Below are 25516 nucleotides of genomic sequence, written 5' to 3' on the forward strand. Positions count from 1 at the left end.
GGCGGTGTGAATCTCATTTCAAGCCTCGCTCTGTTTGGTGCTAATTTTGCTTTATTGCACCAATTTAAATCTGAGTTATTCTTCTGAAAGAGTGGGAGTGATGTTTTTGTGACTGCCAAGAGGTGTGCTGCTCTACTGAGCCCTAAGGGGGGATGAGCCACACGAATATCTGGGTATGATGCAACAGAATCTGGGTGATGTGAGTGACACGTGAATTCCCACGAGAGAGATAATGATGCGAAGAAGTGTGCTGCTCCAAGTTCAGTTACTTGCTGCTTTTTCCCTACCCCCCCCCCCCCAAGAGCGATGGGCCAGGATTAAGTGCCAGAGGGAACCTTAAAAGCTCAGCAGACTGGATTCCCAGTCATCTCTGGTTCTGTCCCGTGTAGACTCTGTGTGTGGCTGTGGTTGGTTGTCTTGTTGGTGTTTTTCAATAAACACTATGCTCAGCAGTTCCTGTGAAATTGCTCTTTAAACAGAGTTTCAGCATTCAGCACAAAAAGCAGCAGCAGTCCGTGCTGAGGCTCTGTCTTCATTTGCACACTCTTCAGGCTGAGTTCATTTTACCAAAAGCTGATGAGTCCCATACTTGGGAAATGCTGTCATTTTGGAGGAGAAAATGGGGTTCATCATCAAAAAGTAAAGGTGGCTTTGAACTTTTCCTTACATTTGCTACAAACCCATCTGTGGAGGGTTTTGCTTCTGCATTCAGAAGAATTCAGTAGTGAAAACTAACAGAAAACTCCTGAAATTAAATCACGGTCATTGTTTGTGGAAGCATCACTACGGGCTTCTCTGCTTTTGCACAAAGTGCAGTTGTCTTCAACCTGGCTCTGCATGCAATGCACTGCTCATGGGAAATGCTCTCTGGTGGGAGGTGGAGATGTTGGAGCTGTTATTTGAATACTTCAGCGAGGCACTCCTTGTGTGGCACACATACTGATTTCTGATCGTCCCGTGCTTCCTTGTACTAAACTTGTCACTAAAACTCATTGGGGTAATATGGACTTAAACAGGTGGCTTTTTATTGTAAGAACTTGAACTCAGCATTGGTTTTATGAAGTCTTTTTTTTTTTCTTTTTTTTTTTTTTGCTGGGATTTGTTTTGATGTGTAAGAAATATTTTTCTCTCCATTGAAAGCTGTTCCTCAACATTTTGGTTTTATGTAGACTTACTTGGAAGGTTTCACGATGTGATGGTCTCGCTCCAGCTCATAGCTGATAAAAGTTGACCAGAATCACAACGCCCCAATTGGTGCTAATGGGTATAGTTGTCCAAATGAACAGGGAGGCCAGCAGAGAAGCTGATGTGTTGTGTACCCCTCCAGGTGACCCCTCTAGCTCAGGGCTCGGGTCGTGGGAGCCCACAGGGCAGCGTGGAGGTGCTGGCAGTGCTTCTGTCCGTGCCTCATCTGCTCTTGAGCTTCCCTGGCTGTTAATCCAGTACTTTTCACAAGTATTAATTGCAGTTAAAAATAATTAAACAAATATTTACCTAATATCTGATCACAAGCAGTATATAAATATTGCATATTTTTAATCCGCGATTGCTCAGCTTCTGTAATAATATTTATAGTCTTAAAGAGACCCTTCTTTTTCCAGAAGAACCGACTCCACATATAACCAACAGCCCACCCTCTGGAGTTGCATACGCTCATGATGTCTTGGACTGTGGCCTCAAGCCATGCCCCCTGCCTTTTCCTAGCCTTTCTGCAGATCCCATGGGCAGATATGGACAGCCAGATAGCATAGGGACAGCACCTACGCACCCTGCCAGCGCCGCAGGGGCCTCTGCTCCGAGTCCTAGGATTGAAATTACTTCATATCCTGAACTGATTAATTCAGGGGGTCCCTTCCGCAGCAGAGACACAGATGTTCTTTTGGTAGAACATCAGTCAAACTCAGCTACCACTAGCCCAAGGGTTACCCTGCCTGTCCCTGGCTATGAGGGCTACAGAGAACCACTGTGTCTGAGCCCAGCTAGTAGCGGCTCTTCTGCAAGTTTCATTTCAGAGACAAATTTATCTCCTTGCACATCACCATGTGTTTCACCAAATAATGGTCCTAGTGATGACCTTTGTCCGCAGTTTCAAAACATCCATACTCATTATTCTCCTAGAACCTCTCCAATAATGTCACCACGAACAAGCATCACGGAGGAAACCTGCTTGGGACAACATTCACCATCACCACGTCCCAACTCAAGGTCTTCATCACCAGGTGCAAAACGGAGGTACTCTTGCACTCAGCAGCCTTCCACCTCTCCACGACAGTCAAGGACCCCCTCTCCACAGTCCTCTCCACGCATCTCCCTGAGGGAAGACAGCTCTACACTTACTTACACGCAGTTGTCCAGCGCTCCTCTTTCCATGGATGCTATGAACAGCCTTCCTACAGATCCTTCCTGTGGCGTTCCCACCAAAATTTGGAAAACCAGCCCTGACCCTTCGTCAATGCCTTCCCACAAAAACAGCATTCCGTGCCACGTCTTTCAGACTGTTGACTTCCACGGGCCCTGCGAGCAGGAGGACAGGAGAAATTCAGCTCCAGAATCGATTTTGTTGGTTCCTCCATCCTGGACAAAGCAACTGATGCCAGCAATACCTATCTGCAGGTATGTAATGCTTCTCGTGGTTGTGGGTTGTCTGATGGTGTGGTGTCCTATCCCATGCATGGTGATCTCTAGGGAGTATTTCCCTGGGCAGATCCTGCTGTAAAGCAGAGTTATGTGCTTAGGGGCAGCGAAGGTTAATGGCAGTCCAATTCATTATGACTGCGGGGGATGAAAGATGTGGGTTTGAAGAAACGTTGTTGGAGTGATTCATTGGTACTGCGCCATGCAAAAAATTCACATTAGTTTGCCTAACTGTATAAAAAGTGGAAGCAGCCCTGGTGAGGTCTTTGATGGGCAAATGTATCAGGGCTTTGAGAAGTAAAGTGCTGAAAGCTTCAGCTTGCCTGTCTCTTGTGCCCAGCTTGCCCGTCCAGTCTCTGCCGCCCCTCGAGTGGCCGCTCTCCAGCCAGTCCGGCTCCTACGAGCTGCGCATTGAGGTGCAGCCCAAGCCCCACCACCGCGCGCACTACGAGACAGAGGGGAGCCGCGGGGCTGTGAAGGCCCCGACTGGAGGCCATCCTGTGGTCCAGGTAAGGACTGGAGAAGAAATGCATGGGGAAAAACGGGCTGGCTTGTGGTGGAAAGTTGTGCCGGGGGCTGACCCGGAAACGGGGAGCTTGTGGCTCTGTGTGTGATTGTGGATGTGCGTGAAATGCCTGAAGTTGGATGGTGGCAAGGAAGTTTGAGAAGTTGGTTTGGATTGGCTTATGAAAACTCAGAAACTGAACAAAAATATTTGCTACTTTTTCTGGGCTAAACGTTGAATTCCTGTGATCCAGCTCTGTCATAAGATGTGAAGATGACCTAAATTCTAACTGAGCGCATTTTACCTTGAAAACAGCTCTCTGTTGGTTAGGGTGTTTTGAGATGCTCAAGATGTAAAGATATCATGCCTGGCTTTCAAGCTCAGAGACCAACCAAGCTGAGATTTGAAATCAATAGCAGATTGTGTTAGATTTGCAGTACTTTGGATGAATGTTTCAGAGCCTTGATGCCCCGGGCTCCTGCAGAACAAGTTCCCATGAAATGCAGGTCAGAGAACCTCACCTGTGTGTGATTCAAGCACTTGTTACATTATTTTCAGTCTAGCACCTGCTTTATACGTAACTTAATGATAGTTTTGCTCATCATCTGTGGTAACCTTTTTGTCCTGGATATGTGATACCAATAGGAAATGGTACTAGATGTAATTGTGGTGTGATAAGGAGATAGGAGGGGGGATGAGCTGAAGAAAACGCCCTCTTTAAAGCTGTGGCTATAGAGAGGATGTGTTGACCAGCTTTGTAACTCTACAGAGAAAGGATGAATGAGTTTATGCAGGAGCTCCCTCCTGGATTGGATTGACTTCTGTACAGGCACAAAATTTTCTATCTCTGAGACTTTGCTTATAGTGCTATGAAAACTCTGGTTCTGGTCCTACCCATGTTTGTGAGAAGGGAATTAGTGCTACTGAAATCAGCAAGCCAAATCCAGGCTGATAGGGGTGAGGGTAACCAAATTTAGCTGCAGCTGATCCATGGAAGGGCTTCTTCACTGTGCAAAGTCTGTGGTAAAGAAATGGCTGAGTAGCTGGACTGTAGCCATTTGGGGCCACATCAGATTTTTCACTCATTTCCTGCTCATTTCAGGCAGTATCCTTCAGGAAGGAAAGCCAGGCTTTTGGTCAGGGTTGCACCGTATTGGTGTGATACTGCTGGTAACTGCATGTCACCTGTCTGGCACAGCCACAGCTACAGTTTTCAATAAGCAAAGTTGGGGTGCATCCTACAGCTGTTCCCATTGCACTCATGACTTGCTACAGAAGCCCAGGCCAGGAAAATGCTATGTTTCTGCTCAGTTTTAAGCATGTGATTAATACTAGTAATTTCAGAGGGTTGATTTGTGCTTGACTTCAAAGATATGTTAAATATTACCCTCAGCAGGCTCAGCCCCTTTTAAAATCAAGCCATAAATTGTTAAATCAATGAATGTGTTTACTTTGGTTGAGCTGGACTTGTGTATGTAAACTGGATACGTAAGGGTACAGCGTGATAATAAAAAGCAATCACCATATCACCATCAAATTTGCCGTAACTTAGTAGGCAAGATTCTTCTTAATTTATAAATCTGACAAGCTCATAACCCACCGTGGTGTGTTGGCAGCTCCGTGGATGTGTGAACTGTACATGCAGTCAGCACTCGGTCGTTTCTCAGTTGCTTACAAGCAGTATCATTTACCTTCCCAGGATGTCTCTAACCTCTGGATGTTTATTGCAGTGAATGAGTTTCTTGTCACATGGGTAAATACAAGTGTTTTGTTTCCTTCCTGTAATCAATATTAATCAAAGAGGGTTTTATATTTTCTGTTGGAGACAGGAACTGATATTCCTACTTTTATCATAATTTGCCGTCAAGCTTAAGGATCTTAAACTGTGAAATCAAAGATCCCTGTTAAAGTCTCCCAAGCAGATGTGCCTCTGCACAGCTGTGCCTGCATATGGGGGAAATATGGACAGTTTTTTTATGAAGGTTTATTGTAAACCTGGAAGTATTTGTTGGATCTCTGTTCACTTGAATGTAACAGAGTTCATATGGGTACAGAGCACTGAGATAGTTGCACCTGTACAGTTTATGACATCTGAAACTCATGAAGGCTAGTAAAATCCAAAGCTTTCATGTCATAAGTTATTTGGCTTCAAGGCTTTTTTCCTTCTTCCCCCTCAGTGCATTTTAACTTTCGTGTTCCAGTCAGATTCCAATATTACAGCCACAGACAAAATGAAACAGAAGAGATTTCTAGCACTGTGCAAAGTGCACATGAATTTCAGGCAACCGATTGCAAGGAAATTGAATTACGTTACTTTTCAACAAGCTGTGTCTGCTTTCAGCCCCGTTGCAGAAATGCAGTGTTTGCCTGGGGATGACAGGGCTGCACTACTGTGGCCTTCAGACCTGGCGCTGGGACCTGGGCGTGCTTTTGAGATGTCATTATTGAGCACACCAACCACTCTTGGGTTGGTTGGGGTTTTTTTGAGCACTCAGACCCCTCTGTGCCAACCTTCTTGAGTCCAGCACTGTCTCTTAAACTTTTGGACTTAAACACTGAAGAGCCAAACGTGTCCTGGGTCCCTGAGCCCCACGGTGGTATTCATAGAAAGAGTGACCATCCCATTCGTGTTACTGCGTTTTACACCGCTTTTGATAGATTGCTATTCATCTGCTTTGATTACTTTTTCTAAATTTTAATATATATTTTTCTAATTTCCTGTTAAATTAACCCTTTGTGTGGCTCATTATGCAACTGAGCCTTCTGGAGGAGGAAATGCAGGTTAGTTTTCACAGTTTGATCTTGGTCTGCAATATTTATTTTTTGGAAACTAATTTTGCATGCAAGTTTCTTCTTTTGGGCACTCTGAAGATACAAAGCAGCAGATCTCACATCCTCCAGGCCTTATCTTGTGGTTTATCTTTCTGATGCTGCTTCCTCCTCTTCACATGTCTAGCCCCGAGAGTTTGTGCTCTGCACCAGTTGTGCAGTCCAACTTTGGCGGGAGAAGAGTCCGATTAATCAAAGTGACAATTTAGATGGGCCAAGCAGAAGAGGCCATTTGCTTTGTTTACCTGGGGAAGGAAGAGAGAAGGCGTTAATCCCATATAATGTTCACAACATCTAACTTCAGAGATCATCTAGAGACATGGAGAAGTGAAGGCTCCCAGTTCAGTTCTGAATCACTCTATGAAGGAAACTACAGCTTGCTGTCAACTAAAGTGAAACTTGAGCCTTTTAGAGATGTTAGTTGAATGCCAACATTTTTCTAGTCTAAGTGTCCCCTGGATGTCAGATCACTGAGAACAGCAAGGAAATCCGGAGTAGCAGGGACAAAGCAGAAGTTTGCACGCACGTACCAAAACACCAAATAGGTGTTTTTCTCCTTTGCACATGGGAAAATGTGGCAATAAGAACCTCTGTGCTTCAGGGAGACAGATTTTCAATTCTTCAGCAGAGATGGTGATGAAAAGATATGACCTGCTTGATAGGAAAGGCTGGGTATGAATGAGCCTGTGGTCAAGAAGAGTCTCTGGTCCCTTAAAAGCCATACAAATTTAGAAAGCTCAGTGGTTCTGCTTTTGTCCCATTGCTTTGCATGAAGGCAAACTTTTTTCATGATTGAACTGAAGTTATACGTAATTGTGTGATATTTTGGGGAGTTCTAAGTAGAGCCCTTGTCCTTCCTTCAAGGCAAGAGAAAGGAGAAGGAAAAGCTTAAAAGGAAGATGAGCAGTTGATTTGTGCAGGTCATTATCCACGCGCTCTGGATAGTTGGATCTGTGCTTGCTTCATTAGAAATAGTTGTGTTCTGAAACACTTAGGTCCTTGTAGGTGGTCAGATAGATAACTGTGTGCTTTACTGCATTCACCTAAAGCAATTGAGAGTAGTGACAAAGGGCATCAGTTTCCATTGTGCATCTGCCACAGTCTATAGAGAGGCCGAGAGATATTATTTTGTTAAGAATCTGTTTGAGAAACTTGTTTCTAAGTTTTTTTTTTCCCAGTTGCCCATGTGTTTTGGACTTAGCTTGCTGTAAGCAGTCCCTGGGGAAGCTGTGTTTTACACAGCTCTTCAGCACAGTAATTTGTAGTAATTTTCTCAAAGGAGCGTGCCTAACTCTGACATTTTGTTTTTATTGCCATCTTAGCAAAGCCTTCCCCTGATAGATTGCTTCTCTAATTTATCTTTACAAAAGGCTCAAGTCTTTCTGAATGAAAACAAGCACAGAAGCAGTCAGTAACTTCTTTGCATCTCTCATTTAGTTTTTCATACTCTCCCCATGTTAAGTTTTTCATCTACAAAGCTGTCTTTTCTACTGCTTGTGTCAGATAATTCAGTCAATTCAGCACAACCTGAGACTGCAATTTGCAGAAGTATCCAAGCACCCTTGTTGCTGGGGCTCTGATTTATAAAGGCAGCACCTGGTTCATGGCGCGCAGCCTGAGCTGACGGACAGCCAGGGCCACAGTTGGCGTGGGCTGGGCCTACCCAGTGCTCAGGGGCACCGGGAACCTTTGCAGAGAGCAGCTGGTGGTTTATCTGTGAGGGCAGCATCAGAGGACAGGACAGGAGCACTTGTAGCAGCATTGCAGTGGTTTGGGTGCTCACCGGGAAGTGGCAGCCCCACACTTGGGCCCTGCTTGCTGCAGACCCCAGCGACATCGCACGCGTTCCCCAGGCGGCTTTCTTCTGCCTCCTCGGGGCCCTCACCCCACGGGGCACAGCTCTCTGCGACTGCTTCCCCTGCTGCCAAGTGCTGGGGTCAGGGTTGAGTTGAAGGCAGTCGGTTAAACTGAGCAGAAAGGCTGAGAGAGAGAAAATTGCACAGGGTCTGTGCTTCAGACTGGAGCACCTGGGCCACCTCGTTCTCCCATTTCGTCCTTGGAGCAGAAGGAACCTCAGGCAGTCTAACACTGGAGCCCCTGCCTGCTGCCAGTGCCCTGAAATCACCTGGGAGCTGTAGTTATTTAAAGCTGATCAGGTCCTCAGCCTCCTCTGTTCTTGGCACAGAGAGCATCAAAAGCTGTTGGTGGTTTCTGTGAGTCCCAGGAGCCTTCAGCTGGGGTGTCCACATCAGTCTCGTTTCGGAAGCCGAGGGGAGGGGTAACCTGGTATGAGCTTCCATCCCACTGCCACAACTGCATCTTCAGTGTGGGTTTGATTGTAGCAGCACGACGACAGGCACTATCGAGCACTGAGCTCTGTGCGGTGCCGCGGTGCTGCCCAGGTGCCAGCATGGCAGTGGCACAGCAGCGCAGCCCGCCGTCCCCTGGGTGGTCACTTCTAACACTGTGGTGACTTTCACTGCCTCCTCATTTATTTATTTATCAAAAAGAAGCGGTAATTGTGGAGTTGTTAATGGAACACACAGGAGCTGCTTTACAATGACAAACGTATGTTCACTTTCCTTTTATATTTGAATTTTGCCCTATGTGTTTTCTTGTGGTTTCCAAGTCAAAGACGACTTTGTTTTCTAGATTAGGCTTCCCATGGGGTTCTGGCTTGTAAATGTGTGTGACTTCCAACAGTCGACTAATTGTTTTGCTTATTAGTGAAACCAGAGCCTTTGATGGAAACTCAAAGCCAAATCACAGCTTGCTATCGTAATTTACCCTCCCACAAGCAGGGCTGGATGGATTCTGTGCTGGGGGCACATGGGGGTAGCTGAGTTTGGCCTTCTCTGCCTGTTCCCCTGCTCAGGGAAGGGGAAGTTGGAGCTCTGGGATGAAGCTGGGTGCTGGTGCTTGCACTTCCCTAGCATTTGGCCCCTGTAGGCTGTGCTGGGCGCGTGCAGCAAGGCTGGCTTGTGCTGTGCCATGCTTCTGTGTGCTCTCGTTGCCTTTACTTCCTTCTCGTAGCAAAGGGAAGCCTTGCACAGGCTCCTGGCTGTTGGACCTTGAGGATTCTGCCCCCAAATCACCATGTATGACAGATTGTCTGTGTGTTTCATGCCTAATTTACCTGAAGGATTACTGAGCCTGTTTGCACAACTGTGGTGATTGTACGAGTGCTGAGCTGTTGGTTCGTGCATCCATTTACTGTGGTTACACGAGCTATTGCAGGGATTGATGTGCAGTTCTGAGAATGCGGACCTTGGTTTTAGATAAGTCTGGCAAACTCTCTTCAAAATGAATATCCCATCAAATGCAAGGGCAGATGAGTTGGTACCCTCACACAGTCCTGGTGTATATTGGTAGCATGACTGTACCTTGGGATCTATCTGAAAGTTCACTGGAGCCACTGAGGAAATGAAAGTTCTAGATAATTCAGAGGTGGGGTAGGAAAACTGAGATTGACTTTTGTTAAGATGCAGAATTGGACTGAATAATAGAGATATTAAATACGGTACTTAATAAGCCAAAATTAAAGGAAGAGCTGACTCATGCATTTGCTAACACTAATGCAAAAAGAGAACTACTTGATGACAGTGAGGATGATTAGCTACTGAGAAAATTTACCAGAATATGAACTACATTCTCTGTTGCTTAAAGTCATCAAGCTGAGTCTGTTTGTCCCAGTGAAAGGGATGCTGTCCCTCATGAAGAGGTGATGTGCTAAGAGAGGGGTAGCAAAACTGAGGCACAGAGAAGCAACAACCTGCCTGTGTTATAGAATGGCCTGTGTCAATGCAGCGAAGAACTAAAGCCTACTTTGACTCTCAGTTTCTTCCTCCTGTCTGTTCTGCCCTGGACCTCTATTTTAAATCCTGGTAAGAACTAATGAGCCCAGTTACATATGGGGAGCTTGGTTGTCATGGTGAGGAGCAGCACAAATGAGATTCAGTCCTTGGACATTTCCTTATGGTTTCTGTTCTTTTGTGATGTCCCAAGTACATCAAATTGAACAGAAACGTGACAAGTTTCAACTTTATTGCTCAATGTCAGCTCTAATGAGAGCAGACGAGCAAACCGCTACGTGGTATGGTGTCTGGAGGAGGTCTTTTGTTAATTACTGACAGCTATTGGGATGGTGCTCTCCCTGAGACAATAACTTTTCCATCTTGGTCAGAGTATTGTTGAATAAAGGCTCCCCTAAAAAATCCTTGGAAGTGTTGCAGCCAGAGAGTATTAATGATGGGAATTAATGATCAAATCCAAAACACAAGTTCCTTCAACCAGGATACAAACTGACCAGGCACTGCAGAAGAGCTGTGGCAAGCAGGGTCTGTTCAGACAAGCACTTCTTCCTCTGCTCTGCTGCACGCTGTCCTAAGATGCTGGCGTGGAAAGCAGCCTCCAGGCAGATGTAGTGTGAGCGGGGAAATAACTTCTGGTGTCAGAGCCCTCAGGGCACAGGCTTAGCTCCGCTGCCTCTGGCTGCTTCAGGAGGAAGGTGGGAGCTGGGGGAGCGGGGCTCCTTCCTCAGGCAGCCAGCGCTGAGCCTGCATGCTGCCCTGTGTGCACCAAGGGGCGATCCTGTGAGTGCTTTCTTATCTCCTCGTGTACAGCAGGAAAAGGGAAGCAGTAGGAGGAAGCGATTTCTCACGCGGCTTTCTATTTGCTTCTAATTAAGCGCTGCCAGTTGAGCTCTGTTTTCCCATTTTCCACCAACGCCTGATGGTGGCCCCTCTGAATCACCACGGCCACACACATGCACACCCCTTTCAGTGGGAAGCTGAAATGACTTCCACCAGGAGATAGCAAGTAGAATGCAGCAGTTAATAACTGAGCCTTGTGTTACGATGAGCTGAAACAAGCAGAAGAGCTGATTTATTTCAAACAAATTAATTCACTAGGCTCGATGTCCTTATTCCCCAATTTTATACTCTCTTCCTGGCAGTAGCTTGCGTTGTCTAGACAGGAAGATGTGCAAAATCATCTTTAAAGATGTGTAGCTTTATATCCCCCAGGGGAGAAAGGCCTCAATTCTTGACAAGCAAAGTTCTGTTCGGATGAGTGGGAAACAAATTATTCCCTTCTGCTCTCAAAGGCCATCAGTGTCTGTATCACGCAGCCTGCATCACACAGGTCCTCAAAGGGCTCTCCAGAGGTGCCTTTAAGACTTGAAGGTGCTCCTGCTGCTGTGTGGCAAAGCCCATCGCTGTTTGCTTGCAGACCAGGTATTTGGCTAGTAGATGTGCAACTTGAAGTCCTGAAAAATGAAAAAAGCAAATGCAGAAGCTTTCAATACGAGCAGAAACCAAGATCTTGGTAGCTGGTGAGAGGAGTTTAGTGCTAATTACAGAGAGGTTGGCAACCCCTGCAGCGAGGCAGAGTGTGGAGGGATGAGTTCTCACTGTGCTTACTGCCTGTAGGGACTGGCATGTCACTGCTCCTCGCTGCTTTGGAGTCCCTGTTTAAGAACAGTTATCTCCCCATCTGCTCTTCCTACTTCCTGATCATAATACGGTTTTATATAAACTGCAGTAATATTTAAATTCAAGTAAATACATGCAATATTCAAAAATCTGAGTTCCAAAGGTTTCTCTGAATTCCCTCTTTGTATGCATATGTTGTACCTGCGGCTGACCGCCTACAGAATCTGTAAGGAATCACCTTTCTGACTGCTGCCAATGTATCACTCCGTTCCCAGGTAGCGTAACCAAGCAGTGCTGCAGGCTTTGCTTTGCAAAGAGATTTGCTATTTACACGGTGCTGCAGAGGTGAAGTGGTGTTTTAAAATACTGCAGCCAGAGTTTATGCAGACCGTGCAGCTGCAGGGTTGATTCATTTGAACGCTGTGAGTTAGGGACTGATTTAGACTTGAATTTCCAACTCGCTCTGTGAGCGTTGTGTATTCAGGTCTGCCTCCTCTGTTTATAAGATCCGAGTTCTGAAATAATTCAGAAGTACGTTCAGAAAATAATTCAGAATAATTCAGGAAAAATAATGCCTTCTCTCATGTGCCCAATGCATGGTCTCAGTGGCTGCAGCTGCCAGTGCTACCTCAGGAATTGTGTTTGAGTGGGTGACTGGGCTGCCCATACACAGCTTCTAATGGCACATCTGCATGTGTTTTGCATGTGGAGTTACATGTGCCATTCTGAAAATGGCAATTAACCACCCCTTCTTCCAAATTTGACTGCTATTGATCTATGAATGGAGTGCAGAATGAAGGAATTTTGTTTATGCAGAGGTGAGCTGATGATTTTAATCATACCACAAATTTCCATTTTGTTTAGAAATCCAATCGTAACAGCAAAAACCGAACAAGAAAAGTCTCCTTGTTTTCTGAATGATGTTATTTGTTTATCTGCCGAAGTGCTTTGCATTTCCTCAGGTCACAGACCAGCCCGTGTCTGGCCATGTTAATATTATAAGAGTTATGCAAAAGTAAAGTTTAAGAAAAATCTTTCAACTGAAAGAAATAGGATCTTAAAATCCCAAAATAGAGTATGGAAAGGTACACATCATGTCTGGCTTCTCTTTCCCCTTGTGGCAAATGTGACTCAAAGGAGTTGGTTTTTTTCCAGCCCGATCTGTATACAGTTTGGGGGAGTTTTATTGTGAATAGCTCACCTTATAATACACAAACATATTTCCTTCCAGAGTTCTCTATTCATAAATCTTTCTCAATTCTCGCTCTCTCGAAACTGAAATCCAGATCTTTTTTTTTTTTTTTTCCATCACTGCAAGAAGTGAGAAAGGCAGTAAGACAGCACCTTGGTGCAGGGCTGGTCCTCTGCCCTCATTCCTGCTGTGCTCCCACTGCAGCTGAGCAGCGCAGCGTTGCGCCCTGCCCTTGGGCAGCTGCAGCTCCGCAGTGCCAGCTGTGCTCTGCCCTTCTGAGGGATGAGCAGAGGAGTGGGACTAGAAAATCCCGAGGCATTAGAGGAGCTTGGTTGTTGCTAAGAGAGGAAAAATGAACTTCACAGTTACTATTTAGAAACTTCACTTCTCCATAGGGTTCTTTGAGAGCCTCTTTTGCCCCCTCTTTGTGCCTTCAAAGGAAATGTCAGTTTTCTGCTAAATTGTGAGGTAGATGCCCAGCACAGAGGAGGTGAGTGTCTGTGCAGGCTGCCAGTCTCATCCAGCTCAGTTTTGAGGAAAGCTGTACCTGAAACAAAACTTTAATGTCTTCTTTCATTCTAGTTCACAATGCATTTCTGTGTATGAAAATGGCAGCACAAAATATCAATTCCTTCCTGTCCCTGTGAAGAAGAAATATCAATTCCTTCCTGTCCCCATGCCCTGTTATGGATGGAGAGAGGTTATATGGCACAACCAAAGCAGTGCAGCAAGTTAGTGGCAAATTTTGGTGTAAAACTCTGACTTTCATGTGCCTACAGCAGTTCTGTGAGCTGTCCATCCTCAGTTTTGTTCCTAAGTCATCCTGGTCTGTTCTTGGTGTATGAGTGGCAGATGGAATTGCTTGTGCTAGATGATCACCAGTATAATCCTTTAAAATGTAAAATATAAGCAGTTAACTCAAGATAAGGACATGCATTTTTAAATTAGGATGCAGAACACTTTTATATATTTTTTTTCATTGTATTTGATTTATATAATGCTGTTTTGATTTACAATGATGTCATCCCCAAGCATTGCCGTGGTGCCATAAAATACCAAGTAATTACTTTACTTTCTTCCACTGATGAAACTGTTTATTTAAAATCTGGTCCTGTGAAGGACGAGGTCTTTTACGATGTGTTTTACTGCCCTCGACCCTCAGGTGACACAAACTTTGCCATATGAACAGACAGTTGACTCCTCTTTTTTTTAAGTGTGGATGCATTTAGATGGGTGTACACCTACATATATGTGTGTTGTTAGAAGACCAGGAATAGTTTTACCTTGGGAATGTGCTCTATACATGAGCAAAACCACCACTTACAATTAATTTTCAAGGTGGTCAGTATTAACACCTGTGTATGGAGCCAGTTCTGCTATAGGTGCTACTGACTGCCCTCACTTGGGGCAAATTTTCCTTTGTAATTTGTTACCTGTTTTCCTCTGTTCCAGTCTACCAGTGATAACTGGGGTTTTGCTCAGCAAGTTGATAGGTGGAGCAAATGCTGCATTGCTGTTGCTGCAGCCAGTCTCCAGCCCAAGGCGCACTCTCATTGTCCTAGCTGGGCCCACAAGGAACTGTGCTGTCAGGCATGATGATAACTGTACTCCGTACTTAATAAACTCCTCTCTTCTCTTTCTCCCTCTCCCCTTGTAAAGACAAGATGGCTTTTTGTCATACAATGGCTTTTTGCTGAAGGCCAGGAAATCCTGGGTTTTGGAAGAACTGTGCTTAGGCTGCATTTCAGTATTGCTCCCGTAGGACCTGGGCTTAGTGGGCCTCCTCATGGGTAAGCGGGGGATGATTTGCACGCTCAGGTCTGTTCCCAATACACCTGTCGTCCAGACCTCTGTTGCCTTTTGTCGTCTTTTTGCCTCGCTCTGCCTCTTTCTGAACCTCCTCATGGCTGCCATCATATTTAGCACATTCTAAGCAGTGTTGCTCCTCCAGTACCAGCAGCTCTTGGAGCCCAGCTCTGCTCCTCCTCTGCCTCGCTGCCAACTGGCACATTGGCACAGAGCCTCAGACCCTAAATTCCCTCCTAACAACGTAGCAGAGTGCTTGTGTGAGTGAGTTATTGTAGATGTCTGAGCTGCATCTGGGCTGGGTTGTGAGGTTCTTCCATGCATGACCCGTGCTTAAGTCTGTTGGCTTCAGTGGAGCTTTAGGTTGTAAGGTCTCTGGGGCACGGACATCATCCTTGTGTGCCTTGCAAATATGTGCTAGATGAGTAATGATAGCTTAGCAGAGTGAGTGTCGCTTTACATTTGCCATACTGGAGGAAGGTTGCCAGGATCGTGTTGATGCTGCATGTGGTCCCCTTCCGGGGGGGGGATTAATCCTTCTATGCAAAGATACCTCCTGCTGACTGCTGAAAAGAAAAAAAGGAGAAAAAAAAAAAAAAAAAAGAAAGAAAAGAGGAGAAAAGAGAAAGGCTTGCCATAATTACCATTAGCTTAATCTTCCTTTTTTTGTGATCTTCTAGTTCTGTTTGCTTTGCACAGCTTCATCAAGCTCTTGTATGTGGATGGAATAATTGAAAACAAATTTGGTGTGTCTCAGACTATAACGTTCCCTTTCAGCTAGATCACTAGCTATGTGGTAGATAAATGTCTGTTTTTCATTTTTGGTTATGTGAGAAATTTAGGATGATTTGATTTGTAATTTTGAATGTTAATGAAGAAGATGATATTTCTTTGTCTTCTGGCCTACAAAGAAATTCTGGCTTTCTTGCTTCTCTTGAAGCAAATACTGTTTAGGAACATGTTATTTATTATAGAAGGGTTTGTTTATGTCTTTGAACTGTAGAGGGTCTTACCTCTAATTCAGCCAAGTTCTCGCTGTGTCACAAAACAAAAAGACTGTCTCTATCTGTGCGGATAATATTTAGTGGAAGGCAAAAAGAGTGGCTGAAGGCAACATCCTTCCCCAGCAAATGGGGGAGGGATGAATTTCAATGAGCAGGGAATCAACCCCACATGAGTGAGTTTGGAAGAACAAGAACTTATATATTTTTTAAGACTATTAAAGAATTCTGCAGACTGAGAGCTTTGTAGGGTGGAGATGTAGATGTTAACAGGGAGCATCCTCCCTAGGGGAAGAAGATGGTGGGCAGAAAATACAGTGCTGTGAGCAAACAGTGTGTGAGCACAGTGAGGCAGTGGGTGGTGCATCTCAGCAGCGGTGACGTGAAGGACAAGCCACATTCCTGATGGCCATGCAGATGTTTATGAGTGGAGCTTGCAGACTCCTGTTCATCACTGGTGAAAATGCACAGCTAATGATGATGACTAAGTTGGAAAATACAGTGTTTTGTAGCCAAGAATTTCTCTATCGAGCAGTGTTATTGTGCTCTCTGTATCTGTGGTAGTTTCCATGGAAATAAATAGGAGGCATTACTTTTGGAGAGGCTTACTTTCCGACCTCCATATCTGTGAGCATCTCAGTACCTTCGTTTCCTGAAATGAGGGTTTTGCAAGCTGTGTGTGTGATAACTGATTTTGAATGTCTTGCCAGCTTCACGGTTACATGGAGAACAAACCCTTGGGTCTTCAGATCTTCATTGGGACAGCAGATGAACGGATACTCAAACCTCATGCTTTCTATCAAGTCCATCGCATTACAGGAAAAACTGTCACCACCACCAGCTATGAAAAAATTATTGGCAACACCAAAGTTTTAGAGATCCCACTGGAACCCAAAAACAACATGAAAGCAACGTAAGCATATTTCTTTTTATTAGCAAAGTTGTGGATGTTAAGTTCTTCCTCCCATGGAAAGCAGGAACTTGAATGGATAAAGATGTCTGTCCTGGAAAGACTCCCCTTTCCAAGGCACTTGGATGATACATGAATGTAAGGCCCTTTTTTCAAAAGTTTGAGCAGACAGTTACAAGTACCTGGGAGAAAGCTGATAACAGGGTTATCATTCATCAGCTAAGCACGCACATGTTTTTGTTATTTGCCCCAGTTGCTGCAGTAACTGTATGGTCATTGCCCGTTGTATCCAAAGTCAGAATGGTTCGGTATGGCGCTGGGGGAAATGAGACTCAGATCTCAAGTCCTTATGCCACAGGGATGCGAACAAGGAGCAGTAGACAGCGGAACAAAAGCATACATTTCATTTTACAACAAGTTAATGGAATAGAAAACATCTCTCCTGAGCTCAGCCAAGTGCTCTGGCCATGAAATTGCACTCTCCTGTTGTAATAGGTTACCAGAAAGGCAAGCACAGGCACATCTTTTCTGTATTATTCCTTGCAGTTTTATGGAGGCAGAGGGATGAAGTGGGCACCAGTCTGAAACTTCGGGCTTGAATGTTTGCCAGACTGCACGAGAGTGATTGCTCTGCAGAGGGAAGAGCTGTATCTCCATCCTTCAGAGGATACTGACAAACTTGGCAGAGAGGCTTTGTTTTTAAGCCCCCCTGCGTCATTGCAAAATCCACATTCTTTCTTTATATATCTTCTTTTTAATAGAATATATACCTAATTTCTCCCTTTCCTCTAAGCCTCTCCTTCCCTCTGCATCCAAAGAAGTAAATAAAAGCCTGTATTTCAAATGTAAGCAGCCAAGTGCTAAATGGAACATGACTGTCTCTTCCTAACAAGTAACCCTGGAATAATAAACTCCTGCATATAAGCAGTGGTGAGGGGGTAAGAAACTGAGTTGGATTTATCCTCCCAAAATGTGATTTTCATTCATATGGAATGTGTGCTATCTTTCAAATGGATACAAAAACATGTTGGCAGTGCCCGTTAACACCAGCACTCAGTGCACCCTCGGAGCTGAAGAATTCAGATCCTGTAACTACGTATTGGCACTTCCTCTTGCCTGGGCTCTGCTGTAAGCAGGCAGGTTTGCTATGCTGCACTGGGCTGATTAGAAGTCAGCCTGCACATAAACACGCAGTGTTAAGCAGCGGCGCTGGGTACAGCGGTCCTCATCCCCTCATTGCCCCCTCCTGCTCCGGTCAGCCTCCCTTTGTGCAGGGCTTTGGTGAATGGGAGCAGAGAAGAGTTTTCTTTTTTACCGTGTTGTGCCTGCTCTGAATGGCCTGTATGTTTGGCAGCATTGACTGCGCGGGGATTTTGAAGCTGAGGAACGCGGACATTGAGCTGCGTAAGGGTGAGACGGACATCGGCAGGAAGAACACCCGCGTCCGGCTTGTCTTCCGCGTGCACATCCCTGAGTCCAGCGGCCGCATCATCTCTCTGCAGGCAGCATCAAACCCCATCGAGTGCTGTAAGTACCCCCGAGATCTGCTGGGAACTGCATGGTGTGCGCCCGGGGCGTGTCTGCATCGTGCTGTTTGTGCATCGTGCTGTTTGTGCATCGTGCTGTTTGTGCATCGTGCTGTTTGTGCAGCGCTCTGAGGAGTGGTTGTTAGGGTGAAGGTGCAGCCAGATCCTGTTGTCTGCAAGCTGGTGGTTGGAGGCTTGGAATCCGGACCTGGTTGGGTCCCAGCTCTGTGATGGGAGCACGAATGAACTAGAGTGCAGGTTGGGTGTAGAGGCTTGGGCCCATGCTGGTTGTTGTCTTTTCTAGGTGATAATGCTGAGGTGTGTGCTGCTCGGTAGGCTGCAGTTGAAGCAGGGAAAGCCCAGGCTATTCTGGTATTCCCCTGAGAGGCAGAAGAAAACTCACAGTTTTGATTTCTAGGGGCATATTCTATAAGTGTGTAAGCTGAGAAACCTGCACCTCCCACTTGTTATAACATACTGGATCCTGAGAAAGAGAGGCCTCCAGCAAGGTGCCCCCAGGGTCACAGTCATTTCTGGAGGGGCTCCACCCACTCTGCTGGTTTACATGCATCCTGTGATGCTTTTTGTTGGTAAATGGTGTCTTTTCTGAGGTTTGGGGATTTCACAAATACAAAATGAACAGTTTTCTTCTTCCTTTGCTGTATGACTCACCCCTTTAGCAGAACCTGTCTTGCCATAAATCATGTTAAAGTCATTGAAGAGTTTCTCATGTGCATTTTATTTATTTATTGAGGTGCAGTCTTGCTTAAATAACAGCTACTTAGGAGAGGAGATAACTTTGGATGAAAAATCAAGTCAAACTGTAACTAGGGAATCATTGGGAAAAAAAAAAAAGAAGCAACAAACCAGTAAAAGTTAATTTTAAAAGGAGATAATGATGGATATCTACATTCTCCTGGCAATTTTTATGAGAGAATGCCAACCAGAGTGTTTTACCATCAAAGCAAAGTTTCTGGGCACTGTGATGGGAGTGAAGAGCAGTGAGAGTAACTACCAGCTTCTCCAGGGGAGACAGGATTCTCTGTGTGACCAAATGACTGAAGTGATAGTGGCCCCAGGTGTGTCCCTGCTGAAACAGAGGCCCATTGCTAGTGGAAGCATTCAGTAAACTGCACGTTCTGTGGGCAGAAAGGAATTGCAGGAAAGGATCACCTGGTTTCTTCCTTGGCTTCTTTTCCAAGTGAAAATAGCCTATTTTTGCTTGTAACGGGGACCTACTCAGGTGGGGAACCTGTGGGTGTAACGTACGTCAGCTGTGCGGACAAATAGCACAGGTCCAGATGAATGGACCTGGGTTGTGTGTGAACTCACCATTGACACCGCAGTTATTCCAGTCCTCCTACCAGAAAACCAAACACCACTTTCACAAAGAGTGAGCTGAGCAGTTCTAAGAGCCTTCTGCAAATGCACGCTGTATTTGTGGCCATCACTGGTGAGCATTCAAGCAGAAATCCAGTCATGGTTTACCGAATAAGATTGCATTTTCTGAACCATGCATGCACACCTAATTTGCCTGTGCAATGACTATTTGCACCAGCTTCTTTAAGATGTCTAGGCATTCATTCTGAGATGTGCTTACTGAGATGAGTCCTAGAGGCATAAAAAAGGCTAAGGTGAAGATACTATTCAAGTGGTCTATTTATATCTTTCTTATAATTAAATAATAAGTTTATTATAATTAAATTGAACATAAGACATGTTAGTTAGGCAGATAAGAAAGATGTGCGAGAGATGTATTTTCCTGAACTCAGGGAAATAGAATGTGCAGCGATCTGGAGAAGTAAGCCTCTTCCATTTAGAGTGTGTTACATATTTACAGGGCTTTTGCATTTAAGTAGCGCTTCCTGATGGCAGCCCAGTTCTGGGAAGATGGTTAAAACCATGGCTTGGCTCAGCCAGCACTACTAACCCGGACTGGATCACACAGAGGTGGCAGGCAGAGTTTCTCACAGCCTGCTCACGTCGCAGTGCTCACACAAGCTCAGGCAACCTGACAAACTGTGGTATAGCAGGAGCACGCGGGGGCTCCAAGGTGTTTCCTCCTCGCATCCCAGTTTCCGCCATTCCGTGCTGCTGGGATTCTCTTTTTCACCACTGTTTGCTTTTTGTTTGTTTTTTTGACGTGGCTGCATGGGAGCTCTTCTCCCCACGGCCTCCCCTGGAAGATCTCTTCTGTCTGGTAGCAGTTAATGATGTCTCACCGGGAAAGCCTCAGTAAGTAGCAGCTTTAGGACAGATAACTGCTGTTTCCCCAGCAGTGGGGTTCCCTGGAGAGCGCTGTTGCTACCAACAGAACATCTGAGTGCTGTCCTCAGCAGAAGCCGATCCCGGCTAGAAACTCCCACTGGTGTCAGCAGATCATTAGCTGCAATGAAGCAAGAACTGTGAAGTATCTGCTTTTCTAGGGGGCAGTTTGGTTCTGCCTCATCTGTGTCACATTCAGCACTTGACAGGTTTTAGGAGGGGATTTCACAGGTTCAAAGCACCATCCGGAGCAAGTTCCTCCCCAGGCAGCTGTGTGGGAGGAACACAGAGGTGCTACGTTGTTAAATGATCAGTTATGCCTCAAAATGGACCTCGATCCAGACATGCCTGCACATTCAGCAGCTCACAGAGGTCTCTTCCTTTTGCCTGTTGATTTGTTCCGAAGCCTCTGAGGAGGCAAAGGCATCTGAAGGCCCTCTGATAATTGTAACAGGCTATCGCTTAGGAAGGAGAAAAAAGCTGCTGTCTTGGAGGTGTGGCACTGAAGGGTGAGAAAATCTCTTCCGATCGTTGCTCCTTGCTGACCTCAAATCTGAACCTAAGCATGAGTCCTAATCTCTGGAAGTATTGAGAATATAATTAGAGCTAAGTGTTCTCAGTTGCTCAGTCCTTTGCTGCCAAAATACAGCATTGTCATCACCACAGCACGTCTGAGATCAGAGCAGCCATCGCAGAGCTGCAAACACAGCTGCTGTCACACAAGGGGGTGAAATCTCAGTTGTGAAGAGTCCTGCGCTTAACTTGGCCCTTCTCATGCAGCCATTACAACAACAAGGCGCGCAGTGAGTTGCCCCTGGAGAATTTTGGTGTTTGCAGACCTGGTTGTTATTTTCAAACCATTCCAACAATATCTATAATATTGGTTCTGTTTGGTTCTTTTGATGTGCTGCTCCCTACGAGCTGAAGCTTGTTTCGTGGTGAGTGGTTGATTGCTGGAGTTGTACCTCTGCTCCTTGGCTGAGAACTCCGTGGGGTGGGGAAGGAGCAGCACTGAAGGCGTTTCAGAGCAGCCACAAAAGCACCTGAGAGAGACTGCCTGCTTTCCTTTGTGCTGCTGACGGTGGGCAGTGCGAATGTCTGTGAGATGTGAGTGTAAGGGTGGGATTCCCACTCACAGTGTCACAAGGTTTAATTTTAGTGGATCGTGGTCAGAGCTTCCCAAAGCATCTCACAGTTCTTGTTTCATATAAACTGTATTTGAAACTAAGCTGTGCTCACAAATCCCTTAAAATGCAAATGATGACACTTGGCACGAGAGAGAGAAAAATTCTAAAACCTTGTTCTTATAATAGATATTCCACGGTGGTAAAAACAAAACAAACAAAGCTTATTACTGAAGAACAGTGTGTCCAGCTAAGGAATTTAAAATAGTTTCTATTATTGACAGTATTTTGTTCCACTAAATCGGGTCAAATATCTTATTTCCCTTCAATCAATTTCCCTGGAAGTTTCCTTTATTTTTCTCTCCTTCTAGTAGATTTTCCCATATTAGACAATCTGAGCCTATGATATTTGACACATTAATAACTCCAGAGGAAAGAGCTAGTCATTTGAAAGAATGCTGTCCTGGCAAAGCAGCGAGCGCTTTTCCTCGGCCGCGAGTTGTGCTGGCTGGAACACAGTGGCAGGCAAGAAGGAGCCCTGCATTACTGAGATAAAAGCATAGATACAAATGGTCTCTTTGCACCTGAGAGAGACTCATCTGCAATTTTAACCAGAAATGAGATTACTATGAGAGTAGCATGGTTTCCAGCTGAATTCAGGGATCTCCCCCATTCACTTCAGTTTCAAGGCAGTCGTGCAGTTCTCCATAATGCAGCTCACACAAAAACTGCTGCTTTTCCCAAAGTGAAATTTGTCTCTCTCCTAAAGCACAGAATTTAACAGTTAGTTCTGACATCTTTTTTGCCCCTTTCAGTGTGCAATCAGAAGATTTTAATCTGGAAAATCTGAGTCAGAAAGAGAATGCCCACCCTTTCTGCAGGCTGCAAGCCTTCAGTTTATGCCTTTGCAGTACTGCTGTTGGTAAAAGTAAGCGGCACAGCCTATTATGCAGACCATGGGTTTCTGAGCATAATTTAAGCTCAGCAGATCTCCTCCACAAGGGATTAAAGGGAAATGCTGTGCATACCCGCAGAGATGATCGACAGAGAAGTGAACCGAGGCCATGGTTTTCCTGTCATTAATCACACACCGGTTTGTTGAGCTGGCTGCAGTTCATAGAAAGTATCGTACTTATCTGACACTGCTGCCATCAGTGCTTGTCAGTCCTTCTTCACATGGGCATCATAAAGTAAATTATGTGCAGAGAAGGAGGTGGGGAAAAGTCCTCTATTCTTGGTTCTTTTTTTTCTTGGATGGCTCTGTACAAGCTGCTATTCAGTTGTGCTGGTAACAAGTTGGAAACTGTTGTCATCCCATCCTGGGTTCTTTTTTTGGTAGCATGTAGATCACATTTCAAGGCTTCACATCGCAATGGTTGGAAATCTGCTTTGTGTACTTGGTTCTCACTCAAGCCTTCTGCTGCCCCGTGCTCTTACCAAGAGGTAAATCCTCCTACCCTGCTGTCCTTGGTCCTCTCCTAGCTCCCACAGTGCAGCTCCCAGCCTTCACCTCTCTGCCCACCCAGATTGCTCAGGGTGCTTCAGTGTGTGATGAATGGGATCAAAGTCTCTCAGGGCATTAATGCATTGGATAAGCAGAGGGCACAGGAGTGCTGCTCCTATCAATCCTCCCACAGGCAAGCAGTTTGCAGTAAATAAACACAGAGTGACAGGAGGAAAGAGATATTTACTTTGGCTCATTAAGGTTTGCACTGAGGTGGAAGAATTAATCCCACAACAAATTATGCTGCTGCTAAGGAGCTGCTGTTGCTTCTAGGGTTTAGGATTTTATTTAGCATCAGGTAGGCAGCTCTCCTTGCCCTTCCCCAACCCAACAGGAACCGGTGGCTTGAGCCAGGAGCCTTTGGGGGTTTGAAGAGTCATGTTGGGGTTGGTGAGTCATGGTGTGAAGGCTTCCAGCAAGCTGGGGCTGCTGGGGATGTGGTGGGAGCAGGAGGTCCCAAAGAGAGACCTGGACATTTGGCCTGGGACAACTGCTATGCTGGGGGTGCAGGTCTGGAGTCCTCTTTCAGTATCTGGATTTTAGTTTACTTGGCTTGTGATGACAGAGGTAATTAGAGGTGATGCCAGCTTTGTCCTCAGTGAGTTGTGGGTGGTCCTCAGTCCTGCTTTTCATCACCCAGGATAAGATCCCTTCTAACTGTGCTCAGCTATAGGATCAGATGTAGGGACAGCGGGGCAGTTTAAGCTCTGGATCCAGAGTTGCAGCAGGTGTCAGCAAGATAGCACAGAGCTGCTATTCTTTGGCCTCTACTACACAGAAATTTGCATGGAAGCCTTCAGCCATGCGGCAGAATAAGGCACTGAAAAATTGCGCTGATAGAAGGAGGCTCTGGAGTGCCTGCCCTGCAAGCAGTTGTCAGACCTGCGCTGCTCTGTGCAGAGCTCACAAGCCTTTTCCTCCCCAGCGGCAGGTCACATCGGTGTTTTCACTTTGCCTACCTTCCCGGATCCGGCCCTCGCTCATTGCTCATGCAGAAGAGAGATTGCCTAGACAGTTCCTCTCTGGAAGCTGTTAAGATACATTTAGCTTCAGTTAAGACTCCTCATAAAACGAGTCAGCATTTGGGCAAGACAAGGCAGCACCTGGAAACCCTCCAAACCGGTGGAAGGAAACACGATGCTCAGGCAGGGCTTGAGCTGCTCGTCCAGGGGATACATGGAGGAGTCAGGCTGATGGGGAGACAGAGGGGTCTCAGGCAGAGCTGAGATTTCCTACGGGGCTCGTATGAGTAACGCTTACCTGGGGGGCATTTGGAGCCACAGCAGATGTTTCCAGGTAGTCACTGTCTCAAAATACACCCTTTCTTCCTAAAAATCCAAAAGCCTCTCTGCCAAAAAAGGATCAATTGTAGGTGCTGTGGGCAGGTGAGGGAGAAAGAAAAACCTTCTCCCTGCCTTGGCACTTTGCTTATGGTCAGCCCACAGCTTGTGCATTCCATGTGCAGCATTCAGCCCACCAGCACAGAGGTTTGGGTAGTCTTTACCCTTCGTCCACCAGCTGGCACAGGAAGGGAGACTAAGGGGACAGGTTGTGTGACATGGCAGCAGCACGTGGGCCCCCAGGTGCTGCATGCAGGGTGGGAGGCACAGGGGCTGCATCCCTTCCAGCTGAGGCTGCCCAGAGGTGGTGCAGTGGCTGGGACAGCCGCTGCCTTTCTCTCTTGTGTCACTGTGTGCATTGTGTTTCTTGGCACTGTGCATCCATGACATCTTGATTTGCAGACAGTCAAATAAAATAGAAAAATAATGCCCCCTATTAATAGGTTGACACACTGCTTCAGGCCAAGTGTGAGTATTTCTATAGCATTTGCTTTGCTGCCTTATGTCAGTAACTGTTGCTATTGAAAGTAAACACCCCAACTGGTTAAATCAACAGTGTTTTGTTTATTCAAAGCTCATAAACTCCAGTAGCTGTAGGTCACTTTATGAAGTGTCAACCCCTGGGGGAAGAGAGGGAATAGTGTGAAATTATTGCATACAGTCCACCCATCATGAGCCATAGAGGAAGGGGATTTATTGGCAATTAATATTTCTTGCAGAGGAAAATAAAGTAATCCTATTGAGGCAGCTCCATGCTGAACCTTGAGCCTCCCTTCTAGTGAAAACGGGGAATGGGGTGAGATGTTCTTGCAGGCCTGGGTGAAAAATAAGATCTTGGAAAATTAAAACTGTTTTTTTAGAAAATGGTTTGCAAACCACCCAGTGGGAGGAGAACAGTGCCGGCAAAACATGCAAGAGGAAGCCGGGTGCTCAGTAGGCACCTGAATTCCTCCACCTTTCCCTTTGACATGATATCTACACTGTGAAACTCAACTGGAAAATTTCTAACTGACATTGTTCTGCTGCACGTTTAAAGGAGGTGTGGGTTTTGTGCACCTACAAGTCGTTAATTCTGGGTCTGGTTAAGAGCTCTTCTGGAGACGCCCGCTGTAGCTGTGCCTGCATGTAGCTTCGCCCCAGCCTGCTGCTGGCCAGTATGGGGCTGCGTCAGGAAACCCCAGAACTCCTGTGCACACTGCAGACTCCAGGCAGCGTTGCTCAGCTGCCCTGCTTGGCTGAGGATGGCATCGGGGTTCCCCAGTATACCTGCAGCCCTGCCCAGCTCCCTGGTAGGTTGTCACAGTGCGCACAAACATTGTGCTGGATGGAAGTTGGACAGAGACTTGGTCTTCAGCAGCCATTTCCAACTTGCCTGGGTCCAAATGTAATTAAGATGAGTCAGATGGTTATTTCCAGGCTAAAATTTGTCCTCCTTCAGCCTGAAAAAG

The 25516-nt window shown here is 45.8% G+C and overlaps 1 protein-coding gene across 6 annotated transcripts in view; it reads left to right on the forward strand.

Annotated features, from left to right (window-relative positions):
- The window catches only part of NFATC2 (nuclear factor of activated T cells 2), an 88574-nt gene that overhangs the window by 13682 nt on the left and 49376 nt on the right, over positions 1-25516 (forward strand). For 3 of the 6 annotated variants that reach the window (XM_090152248.1, XM_031616020.2, XM_031616009.2), the window contains exons 2-5: positions 1602-2613; positions 2975-3143; positions 16110-16312; positions 17664-17836. In XM_090152248.1, coding sequence (XP_090008374.1) covers positions 1602-2613; positions 2975-3143; positions 16110-16312; positions 17664-17836 — 1557 coding nt within the window. The remainder of the gene's footprint in view (positions 1-1601; positions 2614-2974; positions 3144-16109; positions 16313-17663; positions 17837-25516) is intronic. The other 3 variants (XM_031616030.2, XM_090152249.1, XM_090152247.1) reach the window with 2 other exon arrangements.

Source organism: Phasianus colchicus, chromosome 17 (assembly GCF_987193195.1).
Source record: "Phasianus colchicus chromosome 17, bPhaCol1.hap1.1, whole genome shotgun sequence".
NCBI lineage: Eukaryota > Metazoa > Chordata > Aves > Galliformes > Phasianidae > Phasianus > Phasianus colchicus.